General features: G+C 43.8%; 2 protein-coding genes and 1 long non-coding RNA gene across 4 annotated transcripts in view; all 3 read left to right on the plus strand.

Annotated features, from left to right (window-relative positions):
• Positions 1-3300, plus strand: part of LOC141104921 (uncharacterized) — a 32483-nt gene extending 29183 nt beyond the window's left edge. For both annotated transcript variants that reach the window (XM_073594727.1, XM_073594726.1), the window contains exons 2-5: positions 1754-1873; positions 1994-2146; positions 2233-2430; positions 2539-3300. In XM_073594727.1, coding sequence (XP_073450828.1) covers positions 1778-1873; positions 1994-2146; positions 2233-2430; positions 2539-2820 — 729 coding nt within the window. In that variant the 5' untranslated portion in view covers positions 1754-1777 and the 3' untranslated portion in view covers positions 2821-3300. The remainder of the gene's footprint in view (positions 1-1753; positions 1874-1993; positions 2147-2232; positions 2431-2538) is intronic.
• LOC141106858 (uncharacterized) lies at positions 2901-26040 on the plus strand. Its single transcript, XM_073597789.1, has 4 exons — positions 2901-2934; positions 3663-3764; positions 4758-5909; positions 24321-26040. The coding sequence occupies exons 1-4, from the start codon at positions 2901-2903 to the stop codon at positions 25391-25393; spliced, it is 2361 nt and encodes a 786-aa protein (XP_073453890.1). The 3' UTR covers positions 25394-26040.
• On the plus strand, positions 13255-15566 carry LOC141105023 (uncharacterized). The gene is made up of 3 exons (XR_012235526.1): positions 13255-15108; positions 15223-15322; positions 15425-15566. It is a non-coding gene; the product is annotated as an uncharacterized lncRNA (long non-coding RNA).

Below are 26040 nucleotides of genomic sequence, written 5' to 3' on the forward strand. Positions count from 1 at the left end.
CCTCTGGTTTATAGACCAGATACATCATAAATAGAGAGCCATTTATCCAACTGTCCATCCAGAGCCTCTGGTTTATAGACCAGATACATCCTAAATATAGAGCCATTTAGCCAACTGTCTATCCAGAGCCTCTGGTTTATAGATCAGATACATCCTAAATATAGAACCATTTATCCAACTTTCCATCCAGAGCCTCTGGTTTATAGAGCAGATACATGATGGACATGAAGTGAAAGGAAATCTCCCTTACCCAAAGCACAGAAGAATACAGTGGAACCTCAGATTGCGAGTAACGCGGTCAACGATCGTTTTGCAATATAAGCAATTCTTTTTTTTTAAATCCTGGCTTGGTTTGCGAGTATTGTCTTGCAAAACGAGCAGGATTCAAGCCTCTGTGGTGTGCAGTACCACATTTGGCCAGAGGTGCGGGGGTGCCGGTGACACTTGGAGCCGTTTGGAGCCGCTCAGAAATACGCGAAAACACTCAGAAATACTCAATTTCCGAGTCTTTCCTAGCTTTTCCGAGGGTTTCTGAGTGCATCTGAGCAGTCTCAGAGTATTTCCAAGTCTCTCCGGCGCCCCCCACCTCTGGCGGTAATGCATGCGATAGAAGTCAAAGTGGAACAAATTATCTTTGTTTCCATTGACTTCTATGGAGAATCTCGCTTTGATATGCGAGTGCTTTGGATCACAAGCATTCTCCTGGAACGGATTATGCTCGTAATCCAAGGTTCCACTGTACTTTGAAAGAAGTCCTAACTCTTCCCCAGTCATTGCAAGCCAAAAACAAAAGATTTCGTAGGAGTTGTTATTTAAAGATAATTTATGATGTCAAAACTAAATGGGATCTTGTCAAAAACCCCTCGCTTACTTGTGAGCAGTTTAGATGATAGATGCACGGTGTATCACCCTTGTAGAGTCATTCCAGGGTGCTCTGTGAATTTCGTTGGAAGAGAATTTATGGCCAAAATACAAGTAGTTATAACAATTGGAGATGGGCGAGGGTGGACCTTACTTCCCCTTTCTGCATGTTTGCAGAAAACCATAGGTGAGTTGGCAGAAGAAACATAGGAAGTATGGGTGGAGGGTAGGCTAGATATAGGATAGCAATATCACATATTGTGTGCAGATCACTCTGATGGGAACTGATGAAATATAATCATAGAACATTATATAACGTACGATATCCAAGGTGAAAGGAAGAGGAAAAAGAAAACACACATCACTGGAAAACACAAAGAGGGTAATAATCTTTTTCTATTTAAACCAATACCCCCCCCCCCCCCCCATCATGTCCATTTTCTTCCTCCATAGTCACTATGATGTCTTTATCTCCAACATCCACTACTATACAAACCCAACATACTGTTATCAGGGGTTATTTTTTAACATGTGCCCAGATATATCGAGAGCCTCTGGTTTATAGACCAGATTCATCCTAAATATAGAGCCATTTATCCAACTGTCCATCCAGAACCTCTGGTTTATAGACCAGATACATCCTAAATATAGAGCCATTTATCCAACTGCTTATCCAGAGCCTCTGGTTTATAGACTTAGATACAAGCTGGACAGGAATTGAAAGAAAGAAGTCCTAACTCTCCCCCAGTCATTGTAAGCTGAAAATGAAAGATTTTGGTAGGAGTTGTTATTTAAAGGGAATTTATGATGTCGGAACTATAGAGGAACTCTGTGCAGACATTTTTCATCCCAGTACAGTCATGAAAATTCTCTGTTTATTATCCGTCTACAGAGAGGAGAGTTCTGTATAGATCACATGACCACATCAATGAAGATGGAGACGGGCCAAAATCACACGACTGAAAGGATATGGCACTTCACCCTGGAGATCATCTACCTGCTGACTGGAGAGGTGAGGAGGATTCTGGGAGGTCACATGACATTGTTTGTATCTCTTTTATTAGAATGTAGACCTGACTGGGGTCATGAGGAGGATTCTCTATATACTGATAGATGTGAATGTTTTTAATAGGATTACAAAGTTGTGAAAAAGACATCTAATGAGAAACTGACTTCCAGTAGTTGGCTTCACAAGTCCTCTCCACCTCCCATTCTGACCCCTGAGAGCAAGAAGAAGAAGATTCTAGAAGTCATCAAGAAGATCATTGGTCTGCTGACAGGAGAGGTGAGCGGTGCCGGGAATTCTGGGACATTATCCAGTAACAGACAAGGGATGTGTCTGGATGGTGACTGTATCATTGTGTGTGTCAGGTTCCTATAAGGTGTCAGGATGTCACTGTCTATTTCTCCATGGAGGAGTGGGAGTATTTAGAAGGACACAAGGATCTCTACAAGGACGTCATGATGGAGAATCAACAGCTTTTCAATTATGTAAATATGAAAAAAAATAATCTCCATAATGAGATATTAACACTCACACTGGAGATCGTCTGTCTACTGACTGGAGAGGTGAGGAGGATTCTGGGAGTGTTTAATCATTCTTAACTCTAATAATAAAACACAGACCTGTTAGGTGAGGAGGATTCTGATATACTATTTATTAATTGTATATTACAGGACTGTACTGTAGTTATGAAGTCATCTATTGAGAATATTATAAAAAGGAGAAGTCACTACTTCTCCACAAAACAAAGACAAGGCCCCATCACCATGCATCCACCACCCCTCCTAACCCTACAGAAAAATAACAAGCAGAAGATTCTAGAAGTCACCAACAAGATCACTGAGCTGCTGACAGGAGAGGTGAGCGGTGCTGGGAATTCTGGGACATTATCCAGTAACAGACAAGGGATGTGTCTGGATGGTGACTGTATCATTGTGTGTGTCAGGTTCCTATAAGGTGTCAGGATGTCACTGTCTATTTCTCCATGGAGGAGTGGGAGTATTTAGAAGGACACAAGGATCTCTACAAGGACGTCATGATGGACAATCAGCTGCCTCTCACATTACCGGGTAAGAGTGTTGCAGAAAGAGTCTTGGGAAACCAGTAATGGACTCTGGAGACCTCAGGAAAACAAATCTTTTATTTGCTAAGGAGACTTATGCTGTGTACACACGAGCGGATTTTTCGTCAGAAAAATCTTGGATGGTTTTTCCGACGGAATTCCACTCAAGCTTGGCTTGCATACACACGGTCACACAAAAGTTTGCTGAATTTTCGACCGTCAAGAACACAGTGATGTACAACACTACGACGAGCCGAGAAAATGAAGTTCAATGCTTCCGAGCATGCGTCGAATTGTTTCCGAGCCTGCGTAGGAATTTTGCGCATCGGAATTGTTACAATTGCGTCACAATACATAATACATATTTCCTTTCTATGTTAAGTTTTCTTATACAACTCTAAGCAAGCTATATTTGTGGTTTCACTATATATGGTTAACTTCCTTTATCTATCTGACTTATGTTGATACAAGCTGCTGTGCAAACTTTCTACAGGAAGAGAAAGGAGGAAGGGGGGGTTGACCTAGTTACATGCATGGGATGGAAATGTCAGAAATGTCAGTGAATTTCCAACTAGAACCATTTTGTCAAAACCAGCCATTTCAGTTTTTAGATGCTGCCACAAGTGGAGACTTCATTGTAAAGGAGAGAGCAGTACGGAGGGTTCAACTAGATCCCCCATCATCTGATAAACACATAGAAATAATGTATTCAGTCAGTATGTGTGTTTCCTAGAGATGGATCCAGTAATGGGAACCCACCAGAGAGATGTCCCCATTCTCTGTATCCCCAGGATTCCACACAGGAAGATCACAACATCCATCATTTGTATATATTGGGTATAGTCATCTAGAACAAGACTATCCCTCATCCACCCAGCTCCAAAAACAAGGCACCTCTTCCGTATACAGTTTGCTTCTCACAACAGAGATAATCACATCTGTAAAGGAAATACTGAGAAACCTTAACTGTCCACAGCAAGAACATCATCGATGTACCCAGCCCACCACCCAATGTATCATGTGTATTGTGCCCACAAATGAGCTGGAGATACTGTACACCATATGAAAGGTCCATCTCCATTCCACAATATAATGTCATGTTCCCAACAAATAAGGAGGAGATACTGTTCACCATATGAAAGGTCCATCTCTATTGCTCAATATAACGTCATGTTCCCAACAAATGAGGAGGAGATACTGTACACCATATGAAAGGTCCATCTCCATTCCTCAATATAACGTCATGTTCCCAACAAATGAGGTTTATATACTATAGACTAGGATTCCCCAACCCCCAAGCTGCGGACCAGTAGCATGCCGACGTATGCTTGGTCCACACAGCAGGAGGTGAGCTGACCCAACTATAACAGAGCGCGGTCGCCACTCACCTCCTGTTGTGCAGCCGTACCACTTAGCCTGTGTGCCCTCTCCCGGGCCTCTCATCCCACAGACGATGTCATATAATTGGCAGGGAAGGGGGCAGGAGGAGTTGAAAATCTGGACAGAGAGCAGAAGTCTTTTAATATTAACAATTAACCAGATCTGCAGCTCCACCCACCCCCTGCCCTGCTGATTGGATGACATTGTCGGTGGGGCGGAAGACCCGGGAGAGGACACAGAGGGCTGATAACTGCCTCTGCCCTGCTGAAGGTAGGACTGTGCAGGGGAGGAAGAGATTTAAAGAGGCAGTGATGGGGGGGACCATGACTGCAAGGGGCACTGTAATGTAAAGGGGCACAGTGATATAAAGGGGACTGCACTGTAAATGGACATTGAATACAAGATTCCAAAAATTCTTCTAGCATTTATTGTAAAATTATTTCTCAGCAGATGACCATAATGTGCGGAATACGTCTGAGGAATCTTCTGATAAATCACATTCCAGGACTCTAAGATCTCACAGTAGAAATACTTTAATAGATCCGTCTATTCCCGAGGAATCTTCTTCAGGGCAGGAAGGAGATCACACAGAGGAGAGTTCATTGTCATGTTCAGTGTGCGGGAAACTTTTCACAAAAAAGAGATCACTTCTTAGACACAAGAAATGTCACACTGCTAAGCGTCCCTATTCATGTTCAGAGTGCAGGAAATGTTTCACTAGCAAACAAAACCTTCTTGCACACCAGAGAAGTCACACAGGTGAACGCCCCTTTTCATGTTCAGAGTGTGGGAAATGTTTCAGGGAAAAAAGAGGCCTACTTAGACATCAGACAATTCACACAGGTGAGCTCCCCTTTTCATGTTTAGAGTGCGGGAAATGTTTCAGTGAAAAAGGACAACTTCTTACACATCAGACAATTCACACAGGTGAATATCCTTATTCATGTTCAGAGTGCAGGAAATGTTTCACTGTGAAAACAAGACTTATTGCACACCAGAGATGTCACACGGGTGAGATTCCATATACATGCTCAGAGTGCGGGAAAGGTTTCACTGAGAAAAAAAGTCTTATTAGGCACCAGATGCTTCACACGGGAGAGCGTCCCTATTCATGTTCAGAGTGCGGGAAAGGTTTTATTGAGAAAGGCAAACTTCTTGTACACCAGAGAGATCACACGGGTGAGCGTCCTTATTCATGTTCGGTGTGTGGGAAATGTTTCAAATGGGAATATTCATTCGATAAACACCAGAAGATGCACAAAGGTGAGCGTCCCTATTCATGTTCAGAGTGCGGGAAATCTTTCACTCAGAAAGGAAGCCTTGTGTATCATCAGAGAAATCACACGGGAGAGCGTCCTTATTCATGTTCAGAGTGCGGGAAATCATTCATTTATATCGGAGACCTTGTTAAACACCAGAGAATTCACACAGGGGAGCGTCCTTACTCATGTTCAGAGTGCGGGAAATCCTTCATTCATAAAGGAGACCTTGGTAAGCACCAGAGAATTCACACGGGGGAGCGTCCTTATTCATGTTCAGAGTGCGGAAAAACTTTCATTAATAAAGGACACCTTGTGTATCACCAGAGAAGTCACACGAGATAACAATCTTTCTCATGATAACAGTGGTGTGTTGGGGGTGGGGCGGAATATATTGAATGTTTTTCAGGTTCGGTTTGATAGATCTGAGTCTGCAGGGATTGAATTCTAGTAATACGATCCTCTAAACACACAGAGATGACTCGGTCCCGCACTCACACAGACCGCACCATACAACTAAACTGTGCTAATACATGGCCAGATATGACAATACATGGACAACACTTCTTATTGGTTGCCATTAGATTCTATCTTAGTTTTTATTGTTTCTTAACCATTTGAAGACCGACATATACAATTACACACAAAGCTTCTCACAATAGACATAATCACATCTGTAAAGGAAATACTGAGAAACCTTAACTGTCCACAACAAGAACATCATCGATGTACCCACCCCACCACCCAATGTATCATGTGTATGGTGCACAAATGAGCTGGAGATACTGTACACTGTATGAAATGTCCATCTCCATTCCACAATATAGCATCATGTTCCCAACAATTTAGAAGAAGATACTGTACACCATATGAAAGGTCCATCTCCATTCCTCAATATAACGTCATGTTCCCAACAAATGAGGAGGAGATACTGTACACCATATGAAAGGTCCATCTCCATTCCTCAATATAATGTCATGTTCCCAACAAATGAGGAGGAGATACTGTACACCATATGAAAGGTCCATCTCCATTCCTCAATATAATGTCAAGTTCCCAACAAATGAGGAGGAGATACTGTACACCATATGAAAGGTCCATCTCCATTCCTTAATATAACGTCATGTTCCCAACAAATGAGGAGGAGATACTGTACACCATATGAAAGGTCCATCTCCATTCCTCAATATAACGTCATGTTCCCAACAAATGAGGAGGAGATACTGTACACCATATGAAAGGTCCATCTCCATTCCTTAATATAACGTCATGTTCCCGATAAATGAGGAGGAGATATTGTACCATTTGAAGTCCGACATGTTAAACCCCCTTCCTGTCCACTCCAGTTTTTTAGCTTTTCAGCACCGTCATACTTTGACTGACAATTACTCAGTCATGCAATACTGTAGCCAAACAAATTTTAAATTATTTTTTGACAGTAAAGCTTTCTTCTAGTTGTTTTTCTTCAGCACCTCTACCGTGTTTCCCCCGAAAATAAGCCCAGGTCTTATATTAATTTTGGCAATAAAAGACACAGTAGGGCTTATTTTCGGGGTAGGTCTTACCCTGTAATGTGATGTCTTCTCTCCCCCTCTCTCTCCCTGTCTGACAGGAATCCCCAGTGTGAACCGAGTAAAAATGCTTGTAAAATCCTATAATCCACTCTATTACTGTAGTGTATAATGTACAATGGGTGTGTTTCTGTAATATAATTGTGCCAAATACCTTCGTTATAGCGCCGCTCTGTGCTTCTGTGACCCGCCGGAGCTCTCTTCCCCGCAATTATATTACAGAAACACACACATTGTACATTATATACCACTGTAATAGAGTGGATTATAGGGTTTTACAAGCTTTTTAAACTAGGGCTTATTTTCGGGGTAGAGCTTATATTGCAGCCTTCCTGGAAAATAACGCTAGGTCTTATTTTCGGGGTAGGTCTTATTTTTGGGGGAAACACGGTAATATATAAAGTTAAAAAAAGACAGAAAATTTGGGGAAAAAATTTTCTTAGTTTCTCTTATAAAGCAAATAAATAATCTTTCTTCATAAATTTAGGCAAAAAATGTATTCTTCTACATTTCTTTGGGAAAATAAAAAGCAAATCAGTGTATATTATGTAAAATGTGTGAAAGATAGAACCTACAAACTATAGTGTATATATTTGAAAATTGATAATTTTGTGGTTGGTACGTTGACGGACGAGAAGCTTACGGTGATACTAAGGAAAAATTTAGAAAGACTTGGCAACCTTGGTTGGATCAGTTTCCAGTGATGACCCCGCCTTCCCGTTTTCTGGACATATAGGAAATTCTGTCTAGCCTACCCGGTGGTGGCCTTGGATACCATGGGCTAGGTCTTCTCTTCTTCCTACTCTTCTCTTTCTTCTCTTTTTCTTCTTTTATTTTTTTTGACTATCTACTGCCAGATGCCAGTTAGCTGAGTCTGTTAGCTGCTATCTGGCCATACTTTTGAGGAAAAATGTTTCTTTTCCTTATTTAATGGTATAGCTTATCAGTCTTTCAGTGGTGGTAAAGCCTTTTTTGAACATTAGGAGACTTGCAAGATAGCTTTCTTTCCTAGTTTATACAGTAGAACCTTGGATTATGAGCATAATCAGTTCCAGGAGAATGCTTGTAATACAAAGCACTCGCATATCAAAGCGAGTTTCCCCATAGAAGTAAATGAAAACAAAGATAATTTGTTCCGCATTGACTTCTATGGCATGCAATACCGCATGTGGCCAGAGGTGGGGGTTGCTGGAGAGCCTTGGAAATACTCGGGGATAGCTCGGCTGATCTTTAAAACCCTCGGAAAGGATCGGAAACACTCGGGAACGGAGTATTTCCGAGTATTTCTGAGTAATTCCGAATGGCTCCGAACCGTTCCGAGTGTCACCGGCGCCCCCGCACCTCTGGCCAAATGCGGTACTGCACACCCCATTAGCTTGAATTTTGCTCGTTTTGCCTGACAACACTCGCAAACCGAGTCAGAATTTTTTTTAAAAAGTTGCTCGTCTTTCAAAATCCTCGTTAACCGCGTTGCTTGTAAACCAAGGTTCCACTGTATTGTTATTTTTTATTTTATTTTATTAGGTCCCTGAGAGGTTCTCGGACTTTATCCCTATAACTCAACATACACTATATTATCAAAAGTATTGGGACACCTGCCTTTACACGCACCATGAACTTTAATGGCATCCCAGTCTTAGTCCGTAGGGTTCATTATTGAGTTGGCCCACCCTTTGCAGCTATAACAGCTTCAACTCTTCTGGGAAGGCCGTCCACAAGGTTTAGGAGTGTGTCTGTAAGGGTCCTTGTGTTTTGTAATCTAATACACGGCTGTTCCTTTAAAGGTTATCACTTTGCTGACTTATTAAAAATATATGTGTTGTTGTTTAAATGGGTTGTGTGATTCAGAACGAAACCAGACATAGGAAGTGACGTATGTGTCATGAGATGTGTCTGCAATTGAATTTGACATAATATAATGTGACATAATGGGTTTCCCTAGATAAAGAGTTATTGACTATGATTGGTTGATTGTATGTTAAGAAGGAAATGTGTCATTTGAATATGTACCCCTTAGTGGTTGAAGGTGGCTGATAACGCCCATGTTTTATTCATACTTAACATCATGCCGAAGATAATAAAGAAAAGAACAATGTACAGCAACTTGTGTCAATTAATGAGTCCCCTATATAAATATATAGATATATATCTATATAGATATATATATCTATATAGATATAGATATATCTATATCTATATATATCTATATATATCTATATATATCTATATAGATATATATAGATATATATAGATATATCTCTATATCTATATATAGATATATATATCTATATATCGATAGAGAGAGAGAGAGAGAGGGGGAGGGAGAGAGAGAGAGAGATTTGGATATGAAGCAACAGAATCGGCTGATGAAAGGTAATTTTATTTAGATAATAAGATAATAGTCAGGACTAGAGTTTAAAGGTGAAAATGCACCTTTCAGTGTCTATGGGAATGTTTGACCATTCTTCCAGAAGCGCATTTGTGAGGTCAGGCACTGATGTTGGACAAGAAGGTTTTGGGTTGCAGTCTCTGCTATAATTCGTCCCACAGGTGTTCTATCGGGTTAAAGGTCAGGACTCTGTGCAGGCCATTCAAGCTCCTCCACCCCAAACTCGCTAATTCATGTCTTTATGGACCTTGCTTTGTGCACTGGTCCAAATCATTTGGTGGAGGGGGGATTATGGTGTGGGGGTTGTTTTTTCAGGGGTTGGGTTTGGCCCCTTAGTTCCAGTGAAGGGAACTCTTAAGGCATCAGCATACCAAGACATTTTGCACAATTTCATGCTCCCAACTTTGTGGGAACAGTTTGGGGATGGCCCCTTCCTGTTCCAACATGACTGCGCACCAGTGCACAAAGCAAGGTCCATAAAGACATGGATGAGCGAGTTTGGGGTAAAGGAACTTGACTGGCCTGCACAGAGTCCTGACCTCAAGGCTCAAGCTGATAGGACACCTTTGGGATGAATTATAGCAGAGACTGCGAGCCGGGCCTTCTCTTCCACCATTCTCCTTCCATCAGAGAAGCCCGGAGCAAAAACAACGAAGGAAATAGTGGAGGGCTGGCATGACAGGGGAAACGGTACAAAATGAGAGAGCAGCATGGATTGGGAGTGACATGGGGGAGGAGGGGTCAGGGGTGTTAAAAGAGGCTGGCCCCTCCCCAGCGTCACCACAGCGTGCGGAGCAAGATTCAGTGATGGCCGATGTGGAGCAGCTTCTGGCTCAGCTGCGGGCTGAGGCTGGGGCCAAGGGTGCGGGATGGCTCCAAACACAACTGGCGCTGGTGCTGGTCCCACAGGTCGCAAGTACAGGTACGGGGGGCAAGAGTCCACACGTGCGCGGAGGTCCAGGCCTCCAGAGCGTTTCTCACCGGACTCCGCCCCCAGAGCTTAGCGTCATTCTGGGAGTCCCGATCGGGCCCCTTTGGGCCCCCGCGAAGCGTTATGCTGTGCTCGCAGGCGAGGGTCTCGGGAGGAATCCCCCCATAGACAGAGCTCGGCAGGCAGGTCATCAGGGACTGCTGGAACAGCCCCCAACTGGAAAAGGAGCTCGCAGGCTCTGCCCCTGTCGATGAGGTGGTGGGGTGGGGCCTCAGCGGGGGAATCAGTCAGCCGCGGCCACCGGGCCATCCATTGCCACAGGTGACACAGAAGTCGTGGGCGGATCCAGCGCAAGGAGGCGGGGACACCAGCAGAGCGGATTCTTGGTATCCAGGGATACTTCCCCTGGAGGGCTGAAGCTTGATGGTGACCAGAAGTCAGTGCAGAGGTTGGAAGGAGAACTGTCGGAGGTGGAGTCTCAGGGACAGTCGGCGGGGGTCCCTGGGGGGCCCATTTGAAACCCGAAGTCCGCGAAAAAATTTGGAAAGGTGAGTACGTGGAGCTGTTTGCCGCTGGAAAAGTTCAACCTGGCTAGGGTGAAGCCAGAGGAGACCAAGAAGGAGGACGAGGAGAACAGGTGGTACAGGCTGATCCCTCTGACTTTTCCAAACTGGTTGCAGGCTTTCACCATTATGGCGAGTGTGATTGGGGAGAAAAACCCCGAGCACTTTTTGGCGCTTTTCTGTTACCTGGACGCTGTGGGAGATTCAAAGTGCCTGGTATGGATTCGGAGGGGGGACCCCACACCAGTTTTTCTTCCTAATTTTTAATTGCCGGCATTTTATTTTTTTACATTCAGCTGTCAGCGAGCAACCACATAAAGGAAATAGTGAATTGACATTTTAAGGATCGCATGCAGTATTTGAGCAAACACCTAAATACCACATGTGATCTGGTTCTGTGAATGGAGCCTACTGTGATGTATTGCACACCATATGAAAGGTCCATCTCCATTTCTCAATATGTCATGTTCCCAACAAATTATGAGGTGATAATGTACACCATATGAAAGGTCCATCTCTATTCCTCAATATAACGTCATGTTCTCAACAAATGAGGAGGAGATATAGTACACCATATGAAAGGTCCATCTCCATTCCTCAATATAATGTCATGTTCCCAACAAATGAGGAAGAGATACTGTACATTATGTTAAAGGCCATCTCCATTTCTCAATATAACGTCATGTTCCTAACAAATGAGGAAGAGATACTGTACACCAGGTCTCAAAATTTTAAGTCTTGAGCTATTAGCCAGGCCTTAAGAGTTACTCGCCACCAGTTCCCCCACCCAACATACAAAGTACAGGGTTGAGAGGTGTGCTACGTACAGCCCCCTCATGTTGAGGGCATGTGGCCTAGTATGGTTCAGGAGGGAGTGCGCTACGTACTGAGTGCAGGGTTGATAGGTATGCTATGCACGGAGTGCAGGGTTGAGGAATGCGCTACATGCTAAGTGCAGGGCTGAGTGATGTGCTGTGTACTCCTAAGTTCTCCCCCAGTACAAAGCTCACCCCCTTCCCCAATCCAGTACAGAGCTTTCTTCCCCACACATCCCCTGAAAGAGTAGGGCTGCTGCAAAAGAGCAGCTACAACTTACCCGCCAACTCTAGCAGCTTGCTTGGATAAGAAGGAGCTTCTGCTGTGGAACTGGCAGGATCTTCTTCTTGTCCTGCTCCCCATCCTTTCAAGGCACCTTTACGTGGCCGCGCAGTGTTCACAGGGCTAGCCACTCGCCCCCTCTCTGCCTGAGCTGAGTGGACTATACCCGATCCAGACCCCCCACCCGAGCCAAGCCAATCTGGCCCACCTCCCCGTCCGAGCTGAGTGGACCCGCCGGAGTCGAGCTGGCTCAGCTCTCCACCCAAACTGAGCGGATCCTTCCCCCGACCAAGCTGGAACACTCACCCTCAGCTTATTTCCACTCGCCAAATGCGCACAGGTGAGAGGAAATTTTGAGGGCTGTATATATAATATTTAGCTATTTGTTTGGAGGTAAGCACCAGACATTGAACATTCTTATAGAAATATGTTTGCACGTTTATGTTTGCTGTCAGGGCACCATTTCTGTTTTATTTAAGGTTCTGCCAGAATGTTATGCAAAAATAAATTAGAAGTAGTTGCATCTTTCCAGGATACTCAATAAGAATGAACTCCAAAGATAAACTGTGATCTGTTTTTTTTCATTTACTGCCTTCAGGTGTAAAAGCTATTTACTACATGGCTGATGTGCATACTGTCCCAATAATGTGCAAAGGACCCACCCATACATCTCAACCTTCTGAGATGGAGATACACCTTTTAGCACAGATTGTTAAGTCACAGTACAAAACCCACCATCATGTACACCATGCTGAACTGAAGTATGATAATATTCACTTAAAGCATTACTTATACCTTAAAGTGGCCCTTGTTCAGACCAGCCAGTTGTTATTTTAGCCGACCTGAGCTGACCAAGGCACTATAGCAGCAGTCACATGTAAGATACTTTCAATCTCTGTCTCCTACAGCATGTCCTCAGTCTCCATCCTCTCTTGTAGGATGTTTTCACTCCATCTCTGTCATCTCCTACAACACGTATGTCATATCTGACTGTAGGATGTCCAGCGTCTAGTAGTTTTTGGCAGAAATGCATACACTTAATATTACATGTGACCCTTTGGTGATGTCAGTGGCCACTCTTGATGCCCTTTATATTGCGCCACCATTTTTTGTACATCACATGTTCTTCAATCTGTTTTCAAGAAATGAGGTGGAGGAAGGTCCATTTCCATTCTCAGTTACAATGTTCTCAATGAGCCCAATGTACACCTCTTGATAGATCCTCAACAGGTATTGCTCTATGGCAGCCTTTCTCAACTTTTATACCCCAAAGAAACCTTTGATATCATTTTTAGGTCTTGGGGAACCCCTACCAAAACAAATTAATTGGTGATCAATGAGAAAATTGCCCCTTACATTGGAGGTCAGTGGGAAGAATGCCCCCATTACAGCGATGATCAGATTGCCATCCTTACAAACCGCTAAAAAGATCATTGGTGTCACACAGTTGGCTCTGCTATGTGGCATTGATCCTGGAACTATGCAGCAACCATCAGATGGGAGGTCAGTCAGTCACAGCCCAAGGAATCCCTAGCCACCTCTGGAGGAACTCTAATTGAGAATGGCTGCCCTATGGTATGGCAGCCACCCTTGCTCTGGAGGGAGGAGCACACAAAACCCTTTCTTAGATCACCTTAGCAAACCACCATCCAGGAGACCCCCACCATGCCATATGAAAGGAAACAGTGTGTCACCACTTCACCACTTGGAGGCACAGCCCTTAAAGGGGAACTCTATCTGCCAAAAGGGCTTCAGTGATCCCAGAGATCATTTGCATTTCTGCCTTCCTGTGACCCCAGAACCCTATTGCTGATAAGAGACATTGTGTGATAGGACCTTGTTGTTGGAAATTCCGACCGTGTGTGGGCTCCATCACACATTTTCCATCGGAATTTCCGACACACAAAGTTTGAGAGCAGGCTATAAAATTTTCCGACAACAAAATCCGCTGTCGGAAATTCCGATCGTGTGTGCACAAATCCGATGCACAAAGTGTCACGCATGCTCAGAATAAATTAAGAGACGAAAGCTATTGGCTACTGCCCCGTTTATAGTCCCAACGTACGTGTTTTACGTCACCGCGTTCAGAACGATCGGATTTTCCGACAACTTTGTGTGACCGTGTGTATGCAAGACAAGTTTGAGCCAACATCCGTCGGAAAAAATCCTAGGATTTTGTTGTCAGAATGTCAGATTAATGTCCGACCGTGTGTACGGGGCATTAGAAAGAGCTACAAGGCAGCAGGCTAAGTACAACAATATAACTTAGGATGCGGTTCTTAAAATCACCACAAGATAGCAATATCACCTATTGTGCGTGAATCACTCTGACAGGAACTGATGAAAGATAAACAAAGAATGTTGTATGAGGTAAAGGTACAATGTCCAAGGCGAAAGGAGAAGGAAAAAGAGAGCACACGTTGGAGGAATACACATACAACTACTCCAGCAGAGCCGCGGCTGCCGTTGGGCCTGGCGAACTGATCCACCTGGGCCGGCCTGCACCCTCTCGGCCCTAGGCAGCTGCCTGGTTTGCCTAGTGGGAGCGCCGGCCCTGTCTCTTTAGCTTCTCACCATAACCGCACTGGTTATCCTGTCTCTGTCATGTGATCCTGAACACCAATCACAGCACAGAAAACCCCAGATCTATTTTGGTGGAGTTGGCTGTCAGAGTGACATCAATGTGTACAGTACATGCAGTATCCAGTGACACTAATAGGACAGGGCTCACAATATAGACATTTCCGGCCACTGTGCACACAGAACAATGTCATGTCTACATATCCTCCATCATACATGGTCAGTAATATTTGGTAAACATGTATTCTCTCCAATCCAATATTTACAAGGTAATACTTCTCTTAAACGCCCAGCAAGATTTGCATTTTACTCACATCCTGCTTTCTTGTTGGTCACCTGGACAGAAAGTGGACACAAGGATCTCTACAAGGACATCATGATGGAGAATCAGCTGCCCCTCACATCACCGGGTAAGAGGAGACTTTATTGTAAAGGAGAGAGCAGTACAGAGGGTCCACCTAGATCCCCCATCATCTGATAAACACATAGAAACAATGTATTCAGTCAGTGTGTGTGTTTCCTAGAGATGGATCCAGTAATGGGAACCCACCAAAGAGATGTCCCCGTCCTCTGTATTCCCGGGATTCCACACAGGAAGATCAAACCATCCCTCACCATCATCAGGTAGATGGGACTGAGCAACTAGAGCAAGCTCTGAAAGGACATTCTTCTGTGAAATCTTATATTTCTTTTTACCAATGTATTCTATCCGGTTTTGGGGTTTAGGAAGAAGAACTGAAAAACATCAAAGTTGAGAATAAAGAAGAAGAAGAAGAAGAAGAGAGGTTGGTGAGTGGAGATCAGCAGTCTATGGAGGAGGGGGAAATGATTATAAAAAATAAGCAGATGGAATCTTCTCTACATATGGATTCAAGTAAGTAATACACATAAAGTTCCCATTTTAAATCTACTTCTTTAAGTATAAAGTATATACCAGTACTTACATGGATTGAACATAACTTATGTTCATTAAGTTCATCTAAAAAAAATCCAAAGTGCCAGTTGATCAAGAAGAGGGCAGAAACGCCACATAAAGCATGGTCACGTTTGATTAGGTTAAATAAATTCTTTCTTGGTGCCAAAATGATTCTTATTACAAATATATGAAGTGCTTCCAGTCATCTAGAAGAAAGTTCCTCTGGAAGACTATTCTTCATTTTTATAGCTGTTATAGCAAAGAACCCTGCCACGTGATATAGGAAACGTCCATTCATTGCCAGAGGAATGTAATCTATGTAATTCACGCACTATGGAATGTTTCCCTAATATAGAATCATGTTCCCAAATAATGATGACGTGAAGATACTGTACACCATATGACAGGTCCATCTCTAGTCTTAAATATAACATCATGCTACCAACAAACGAGTTGGAGATCTTGTACATCTTATAAAATGTCCATCTCCATTCCTCAATAAAGAGTCATGTTCCCAACAAATGTGGAGATAATGTACACCATGTGAAAGGTCCATCTCCATTCCTCAATATAACGTCATGTTCCTAACAAATGAGGAGATACTGTACACCATATGAAAGGTCCAGCCCCATTCCTCAATATAATGTCATGTTCCCAACAAATGAGGAGGAGATACTGTACACCATATGAAAGGTCCATCTCCATTCCTCAATATAACGTCATGTTCCCAACAAATGAGGAGGAGATACTGTACACCATATGAAAGGTCCATCTCCATTCCTCAATATAATGTCATGTTCCCAACAAATGAGGAGGAGATACTGTACACCATATGAAAGGTCCATCTCCATTCCTCAATATAACGTCATGTTCCTAACAAATGAGGAGATACTGTACACCATATGAAAGGTCCAGCTCCATTCCTCAATATAATGTCATGTTCCCAACAAATGAGGAGGAGATACTGTACACCATATGAAAGGTCCATCTCCATTCCTCAATATAATGTCATGTTCCCAACAAATGAGGAGGAGATACTTTACACTAGGGTTGTCCCGATACCACTTTTTTAGGACCGAGTACAAGTACCGATACTTTTTTTCAAGTACTCGCCGATACCGATTACCGATACTTTTTTTTTAATGTCACGTGACAGTTTTTTTTTTGCTATTTTTTTTTGGGGGGGGGGGGGTGAACGTTGTATGTGTGTGTGTTTTGTTTTTTTTTACAATTTTTATTTTTTACAATAATATTTTTTTATTCTTTATTGTTTTTTTTGTTTTTTTTTTTTAATCAGCCCTTTTGGGGGGCTTTGGTGAGATATCAGGGGTCTTAACAGACCTCTGATATCTCCCCCTTGAGACAGAGAAAGAGACAGAGGATAGAGATTCCCCAGTCCCTTTCTCTGCAGCGTCAGCTGCACTGAGAATGAATGGAGAGAAGACAGCGGCTTCTCTCCAGTCATAAACTGACACATAGTAATCACAGGAGATTACAGTGTTTCAGTTATGTGAATGGACAGAGTCAGCTGACTCTCTCCATACACAAAGGAAGGAGGGGGAGGACGGAGGAACGGAGGGGGAGAACGGAGGGGACAGATAAGGAGAGAAGAACAAAGGGGGAGTACGGAGGGGGACAGATAAGGAGAGAAGAATGCAGGGGACAGCGGAGAGGCACAGAGGAACGGAGGGGGCATGGAGGAGGATGCAGTGACATACAGCGGTGAGCGATCACTGCTGTATGTCACTAAAGCTGGTGAAAGCCGCTGGGGGAGAAGCTTGTAACTCCCCCACGCGCCGATCACAGCTGACAGTCCAGGTATCGGCGGAAGCATCGGGAGCATTTGCCCAAGTACAAGTACTTGGGCAAATGCTCGGTATCGGTGCCGATACCGATACTAGTATCGGTATCGGGACAACCCTACTTTACACCATATGAAAGGTCCATTTCCATTCCTCAATATAACGTCATGTTCCCAACAAATCCGGAGGAGATACTGTACATCATATGAAAGGCCCATCTCCATTCCTCAATATAATGTTATGTTCCCAACAAATGAGGAGGAGATACTGTACACCATATGAAAGGTCCATTTCCATTCCTCAATATAACGTCCTGTTTCTAACAAATGAGGAGGCGATGCTGTACACCATATGAAAGGTCCATCTTCATTCCTTAATATAATGTCATGTTCCCAACAAATGAGGAGGAGATACTATACAGCATATGAAAGATCCATCTCCATTCAACAGTATGACATCATGTTCCCAATAGGGATGAGCCTGATGTTCGAGTCAAACTTAAGTCCGAATTTAGAACATTATGGGGCATTCGCGGGAAATTAGAGCGCCCGTGTAAAGCGCCATAATGAACGCCGAGACCATCAATGCACTGCAAGTTCGCAGTACATTGATGGCTGCTGATTGGCCAAAGCTTGCACCTGACCTGCATGCTTTGGCCAATCACAGCACGCTCTGCTGTGAGAGCCATGATTGGCCAAAGGCAGGGACATAGCTGTTTGCAAATATTTGCTGCGCAGAATGTGGAGCCATTAAATATTAAATAACTGACCAAAATAATGTCTGCAAACTTTGTACAGTAGCACCTTGCTACTACTACTCTGATATATCGGGGTGAACCCTTCATTACTGGGTCCAGCTTGCATAAATATATTACAATGGCGTGTTTGTTCTATCATTCCGTTTGTGTAAGAACTCCAGTTTCAAGTTTCAAAAAGACAACTTTTTCTTGGCAAAATAAAAATTTCTCATTACTTGCTATGTTGTTAGTATTAGCTGAATAACACAAGTCCTTCGTTTCCATCTGACATTATTTTCCTGATGCAGTAACATAATAAATGATAACAGTACCATGCGCTCATGCAGAGATGTCCACAAATTCAGCCTGACCACTGCACTTACGTAGCGGTACCCCCGTAGGGGCTGCTAAAAGTGTGGTCCCACCTGTCACCTCTGCCCAGCATTCACTCCTCAGTCACTCTTGAGACGATAAACAGTCTTGTGATTTGTTTTTGTTATTTTATTGAAGGAATTGGAACTTGGATGGGTAAGGGATTTATGGGATGCCCAGAAATTAATGGTAGAATCAATTATTGATCGATAGGAACTTCTATATACACTTCAGTGCTGTGTCTTAGCCTAGGCCGACAAGGCCCAGGCTTAGGGCAGCACTTTGCAGGGGGGCAGCAAAAAGGCACTCCCTGCATGAACAAAACCCACCCACCTCATCCCGGCTCCTATCTCCTGCACAAAAACAGTGCCCGACAGCTTATGGAGTGGACTGAGCAGGGACTTTTCGGACAGGCAGGGGCAGTCTTGGCTGGGCTGTGCTCAGGAGGGGTGCGGTCTCCGTTTGACTGGGTTTGAGCAGAGGTGCACATCGGCTGTGCACGGCCAGGAGGGGTGGTCCTCGCTCGGGAGGGGGCAGTCTCAGCTCACCACGGCTGTGCTCGGGAGGGGGCAGTCTCAGCTTACTTTGGCTGTACTCGGGAGGGGGAAATCTCAGCTCACCTCGACTGTGCTCGGGAGGGGGCGGGCTCGTCTCAGCTTGGCTGTGCTCAGAAGGGGGCGGGCTCACCTCGGCTGTGCTCGGGAAGGGGAAGTCTCAGCTCACCTCGGCTGTGCTTGGAAGGGAGTGGGCTCGTCTCACCTCGGCTGTGCTCGGGAGGGGGCGGGCTCATCCCACCTCGGCTGTGCTCAGGATTAGGCGAGCTCGTCCCACCTCGGCTATACTCGAGAGGAGGCGGGCTTGTCTCAGCTCGGCTGTGCTCAGGAGGGGGCGGGCTCACCTCGGCTTTGCTTGGGAAGGGGCAGTCTCAGCTCACCTCGGCTGTGCTTGGAAGGGGGTGGGCTCGTCTCACCTCGGCTGTGCTTGGGAGGGGGCGGGCTTGTCTCACCTCGGCTCTATGTGCTCTGGCGGGGGTGGTCACAGTGATGTAATGGTAACCGGCATTATTATTACTATTAGAAGAAGCACAATGATTATGTCACAGAAGATGCTGTAACTTATCTTGTTTGTCATGTTTTAGAACTTAAGCTGTTGCCCACTGTGATTACAGTGAATGAATGGCTGGAGACTTTTCTATTCACTCTGATGACCATGGAGAGTCATGTCTGCAGTCACTGACCCTCTCTTTTATCATATCTGCAGTCTCTGACCCTCTCCTTTATCATGTCTGCAGTCTCTGACCATCTCCCTCCTGTATCCTGTCTGCAGTCTCTGACCCTTTCCTTTATCATGTCCGCAGTCTCTGACCCTCTCCTTTATCATGTCTGCAGTCTCTGACCATCTCCTGTATCCTGTCTGCAGTCTCTGACCATCTCTTGTATCTTGTCTGCAGTCTCTGACCCTTTCCTGTATCATGTCTGCAGTCTCTGACCCCCTCCTTTATTATGTCTGCAGTCTCTGACCATCTCCTGTATCCTGTCTGCAGTCTCTGACCATCTCTTGTATCTTGTCTGCAGTCTCTGACCCTTTCCTGTATCATGTCTGCAGTCTCTGACCCTCTCCTTTATCATGTCCGCAGTCTCTGACCCTCTCCTTTATCATGTCTGCAGTCTCTGACCATCTCCTGTATCCTGTCTGCAGTCTCTGACCATCTCTTGTATCTTGTCTGCAGTCTCTGACCCTCTCCTGTATTATGTCTGCAGTCTCTGACCCTCTCCTTTATCATGTCTGCAGTCTCTGACCATCTCCTGTATCCTGTCTGCAGTCTCTGACCATCTCTTGTATCAGGTCTGCAGTCTCTGACCTTCTCCTGTGTCATGTCTGCAGTCTCTGACCCTCTCCTTTAACATGTCCGCAGTCTCTGACCCTCTCCTTTATCAAGTCCGCAGTCTCCGACCCTCTCCTGTATGTTGTCTGCAATCTCTGACCCTCTCCTGTATCTTGTCTGCAGTCTCTGACCCTCTCATTTATCATGTCTGCAGTCTCTGACCAACTCTTCAGGTGGAGTGTTAATAGGAAGAGGTGGGGCCTAAAGAGGAAGGGTGGAGTTTCCAGATGAAGGGGTGGATCTTAAACAGGAAGGGGTGGTGCAAATTTAGATCAGACCAGAAATTAGTCTTGCCTAGGGCAGCACAAAACCAAAATACACCACTGATACACTTGACAGCTTCAATCTCCCCCAGCACATCACTTGCTTGCAGACTGTTACTCTCTACTCTTCTCATTCATACGGGTTCTCTGGCCCATACAGTGTGAATAATGGTTTCCTTTATCCCTCTATTACTCTATGTGGATGCAGTGGTTGTATGAACTCAGCCGCAGGTCCTAAGTGTGCAAGTGCCAGTGAGTGGCCCCAGCGTTTGGGGGCAAATTAGAACCTGCAGCTATATTCGTACAGATGCTGCACATCCCCATAGCGTAATATAGGCTGCCTGCACACAGCTCCAACCACATTTAAAAAAAGAAAAAAAACACTGATTCATACTGTACAGCCGTGGCCAAAAGTTTTGATAATGACACAAATATAAATTTTCACAAAATCTGCTACTTCAGTGTTTTTAGATCTTTTTGTCAGATGTTACTACGTTATACTGAAGTATAATTACAAGCATTTCGTAAGTGTCGAAGGCTTTTATTGACAATTACATTAAGTTTATGTAAAGAGTCAATATTTGCAATGTTGATCCCTCTTTTTCAAGACCTCTCCCATTTCCCCTGGCATGCTGTCAATCAACTTCTGGACCACATCCTTACTGATGGCCGCCCATTCTTGCATAATCAATGCTTGGAGTTTGTCAGAATTTGTGGGGGGTTTTTGTTCACCCCCTCTGGAGGATGGACCACAAGTTCTCAATGGAATCAAGGTTGGTGAGTTTCCTGGCCATGGACCCAAAATGTCAATGTTTTGTTCCCCAAGCCACTTAATAATCACTTTTGCCTTATGGCAAGGTGCTCCATCAAAAGGCATTATTCCCCATCAAACTGTTCTTGGATGGTTTGGAGAAGTTGCTCTCGGAGAATCTTTTTGTACCATTCTTTATTAATGGCTGTGTTCTTAGACAAAATTATGGGTGAGCCCACTCTATTGGCTGAGAAGCAACCCCAAACATGAATGGTCTCAGGATGCTTTTCTGTTGGCATGACACAGGACCGATGGTAGCGCTCACCTTTTCTTCTCCGGACAAGGTTTTTTTCTGGATGCCGCAAACTTTCGAAAAGTCAGTGGCGGCTGGTGCCCAATAGTTCGGGGGTGAGTGCAAATCAACACCTCCCCCCCTCTTCAGCAGGAGAAGGATGGCCTCCTTACCTTATGAAGCAGATATCCTGCCCAGGATGATTCTGATCTCCCCTTCTCCTCCCTTCCCTGTTGAAGACGGGGATTGGTGGATGGCTGAGCTGCTGCGGATGAAACATCCCTGGATTCACAGTGGCGGCTGGTGGGTCGCTTGGGCTTCCCCTGCTCCTCCTCCAGCCATGCATTTCCTTCCTCCTCCTCCTTGGCCAATAAGATCGCTTCTCCTTTCGGCCAATCGGGAAATGGGTCTCACAACCCATTTCCTGATTGGCTGGGAAGAGAATCAGTGTGACAATAGAGAATATTCACGAAATAGTATCAGATCATATTCATTAAATATTATGCATATGAATGAATATTCGCTATTGTCACATACCTGTGTGGGCCCACACAACTGGGTGGACACAGCTGCACAAACCCACCCTTTTTTGATGCCTACTAGAGCCTCTGGATCTATGTGTTGCGTTTGTTAAAATATAATTTTTTATATTAATCAGACATAACGTTACACAATAGTGGTTGCTCATAGATTACTGTCAGGTTTTGGCTTGAGTAGATTTCTCAAACAAATGCTGCTGCATACAATGGGTACGTAGATACCATTGTTGTATTCAACTGACAGTTTCAACAGTCCACTGTTTGTACAGCTACAGTAAACAGGTATGTTTTCTGTTGTTTGGTAACTATGGTAAACAGCCTGACACATAAAAAGGGGGATTCAGGCATAAGCTAGGGACACACATCATCATGCTTTAAGATCAGAAGCCACTCATGATAGAAGAAAGGGGCCTGGTCTCAAGGAGAATCGTTGCCAATGGAGATCACGAACATACAGTAACCAAAAGTTAAGTAACCTTTAGCCCGGGTTCACACCTATGCGAATTAGATGCGGCTTACAACGCATCCAATTCGCATGACTTTTTATACTAGGTTCATTTGAATGAGGCTGGTTCACATATGTGCGATGCATTCGCACTGCGCATTGCACAAAAAACGTGTGCGTTTTCTGGGCATTGCGGTGCGAATTACGAGCCCCTTATCTTCTATGGGAACGCATCTGCTTTGCAGATGCATTGCGTTCTGAACATGGATTTTCTACTTCTCCTCACTACACTCCCCCCCCCCTCCCCCTCTCCCTGCTCTCTGATCCTGAGCTAAAACGCAGTGATTCCTTTGAACAGGAGATTTTTATCTCCCCAGTGAAACCTGAGCTTCAATTCGCACCGCACATGTGTGAAACCAGGCTTAGGTGTATTTGTACTGTTATAGACCATAGGCTGTTCATTTGCTAGGCATTTTGCTTGTTATAGATATCTGTCAGTCTTGTCTTGTATTCCTAATATTGTAATAGTTTTGTATGTGCAGCATCTTTGTATAGTAAAAGCACATTTACACACTTCAGAAGTCTCAGCTTCCTTGCTTATACCACAAAGTAACCTTGCTAGATAGACGCAAGCAAAACAATCTAATCATGTGCTTCAAAAAAAAAAATCCTCCATTGGAATCCATGGGTCTGGCGCCTGTAGATCAGGGGGCCGGACGCATGGATGGGGGGGTGGCACCGGTGCGCCCCTAATGGGCGGGCTGCCACTGCGGAAAGGGACTTAATCCGAGGAAATGACTTTACCCCAGTCCTCAGAAGTCCAATCCCAATATACCTTTTGCAGAATATCGGTCTGTCCCTGATGTTTTTCCTGGAGAGAAGTGGCTTCTTTGCTGTCCTTTTTCACACCAGGCCGTCCTCCAAAAAGTCTTCTCCTCACTGTACATGCAGACGTCCTCAGCTGCCATTCCTGAGCAAGCTCTGCACCGGTGGTGTCTCTGATACCCGCAATTGAATCAACTGTAGGAGACGGTCCTGGGGCTTGTTGGACTTTCTTTGGTGCGCCCCGAAGCCTTCTTCACAACTGCAGTTGAAATGTTTTTTTTTTTTTTTTTTTATGGGATTGCGTTCATTTTCATGGCAAAGAGGGACTTCATCTGATCACTTATCATAACGTTCTGGAGTGTATGCAAATTGGCATCATAAAAACGGAGGCAACAAACTTTGTGAAAATTGATATTTGTGTCATTCTCAAAACTTTTGGCCACAGCGCCGATGTGAATGAGCCCCAACACCTCATTTACACAAAGAACTTTATTTATTATAAATGTATATATGAATTCAAATATTTAATATTCATTTTTAATTATAATTTATTATCAATTATTAATACAATACAGGTTTATCTGTTAGATTTAGCAGGAATTGTGTAAGTTCTGTAATGTTTGTGTCCTCTAATAATAATTTTAGTGTATATTTAGTGAAAATATTGATATATATATTTTCTTGGGTGGGGGCTGTAAGGTAGGCTGTACGGGGCCCCGTGGTTTTTATCAGCAGCTCTGCCTGAATAAAAGGTTTCAACAATTTTTCTAACATTTATTGTAAAATTATTTCTCAGCAGATGACCATAATGTGCGGAATACATCTGAAGAATCTTCTGATAAATCACATTCCAGGACTCTAAGATCTCACAGTAGAAATACTTTAATAGATCCGTCTATTCCCGAGGAATCTTCTTCAGGGCAGGAAGGAGATCACACAGAAGAGACTTCATTGTCATGTTCAGTGTGCGGGAAACTTTTCACAAAAAAGAGATCACTTCTTAGACACGAGAAATATCACACTGCTGATCGTCCCTATTCCTGTTCAGAGTGCGGGAAATGTTTTACTCAGAAAAATCGTCTTCTTACGCACCAGAGAATTCACACGGGTGAGCGTCCCTATTCCTGTTCCGAGTGCGGGAAAAGTTTCACTGTGAAAAGTATTCTTCTTAAGCACCAGAGAACTCACATGGGTAATGGTCCCTATTCCTGTTCAGAGTGTGGGAAAGGTTTCACTGAGAAATGTATTCTTCTTATACACCAAAGAAGTCACACAGGTGAATGTCCTTATTCATGTTCAGAGTGCGGCAAATGTTTCTCCGCCAAAAAATATCTTATTGCACACCAGAGATGTCACACGGGTGAGATTCCCTATTCATGTTCACAGTGCGGGAAAGGTTTCACTGAGAAAAAAAGTCTGATTAGACACCAAAAGCTTCACACGGGGGAGCGCCCCCATTTATGCTCAGAGTGCGGGAAAGGTTTCATTACGAAAGAAAAACTTCTTGTACACCAGAGAGATCACACGGGAGAGCGTCCTTATTCCTGTTCGGAGTGTGGGAAATGTTTCAAGTGGAAATATTCATTCGACGAACACCAGAAGATTCACATAGGTGATCGTCCCTATTCATGTTCAGAGTGCGGGAAATCTTTCATTCAGAAAGGAAACCTTGATGAACACCAGAGAATTCACAGGGGTGAGCGTCCTTATTCATGTTCAGAGTGCGGGAAAGCCTTCGCTCAAAAAGGAAACCTTTTGTATCACCAGAGATCTCACACAGGAGAGCGTCCTTATTCATGTTCAGAGTGTGGGAAATCTTTCACTCATAAACGATACCTTGTGTATCACCAGAGAATTCACACGAGATAACGATCTTTTTCATGATAACAGTGGTGTGTTGGGGGTGGGGCAGAATGTATTGAATGTTTTTCAGGTTCGGTTTGATAGATCGGAGTCTGCAGGGATTGAATTTTAGTAATACACACACAGACCGCACCATACAACTAAACTATATATATATATATATATATATATATATATATATAACAGGGGTGTGTAGACTTTTTATATCCACTATATATATATATATATATATATATGGTAGAAAAAGTCTACACACCCCTGTTAAAATGTCAGATTTCTGTGATGTAAAAAATGAGCGTAAGATAAATAATTTCAGAACTTTTTCCACCTTTTAATATGATCTATAAACTGTACAACTCAATTGAAAAAGAGATGGAAAAAAATAAAAAAATTAAATAATGTGGTTGCATAAGTGTGCACACCCATAAACTAATACTTTGTTGAAGCACCTTTTCATTTTATTAGAGCACTTAGTCTTTTTGGGTATGAGTCTAACAGCATGACACATTTTGACTTGGCAATATTTGCGCACTCTTATTTTATCCAACTGAAACCAATGATGAAGCTTATTTTATCTCACTGACACCAATGATGGGTCTTAGTTTACCACACTGACAGGAACAATGGGGCTCATTTTCTCCCACTGACACCAA

Source organism: Aquarana catesbeiana, linkage group LG08, assembly GCF_042186555.1.
Source record: "Aquarana catesbeiana isolate 2022-GZ linkage group LG08, ASM4218655v1, whole genome shotgun sequence".
NCBI lineage: Eukaryota > Metazoa > Chordata > Amphibia > Anura > Ranidae > Aquarana > Aquarana catesbeiana.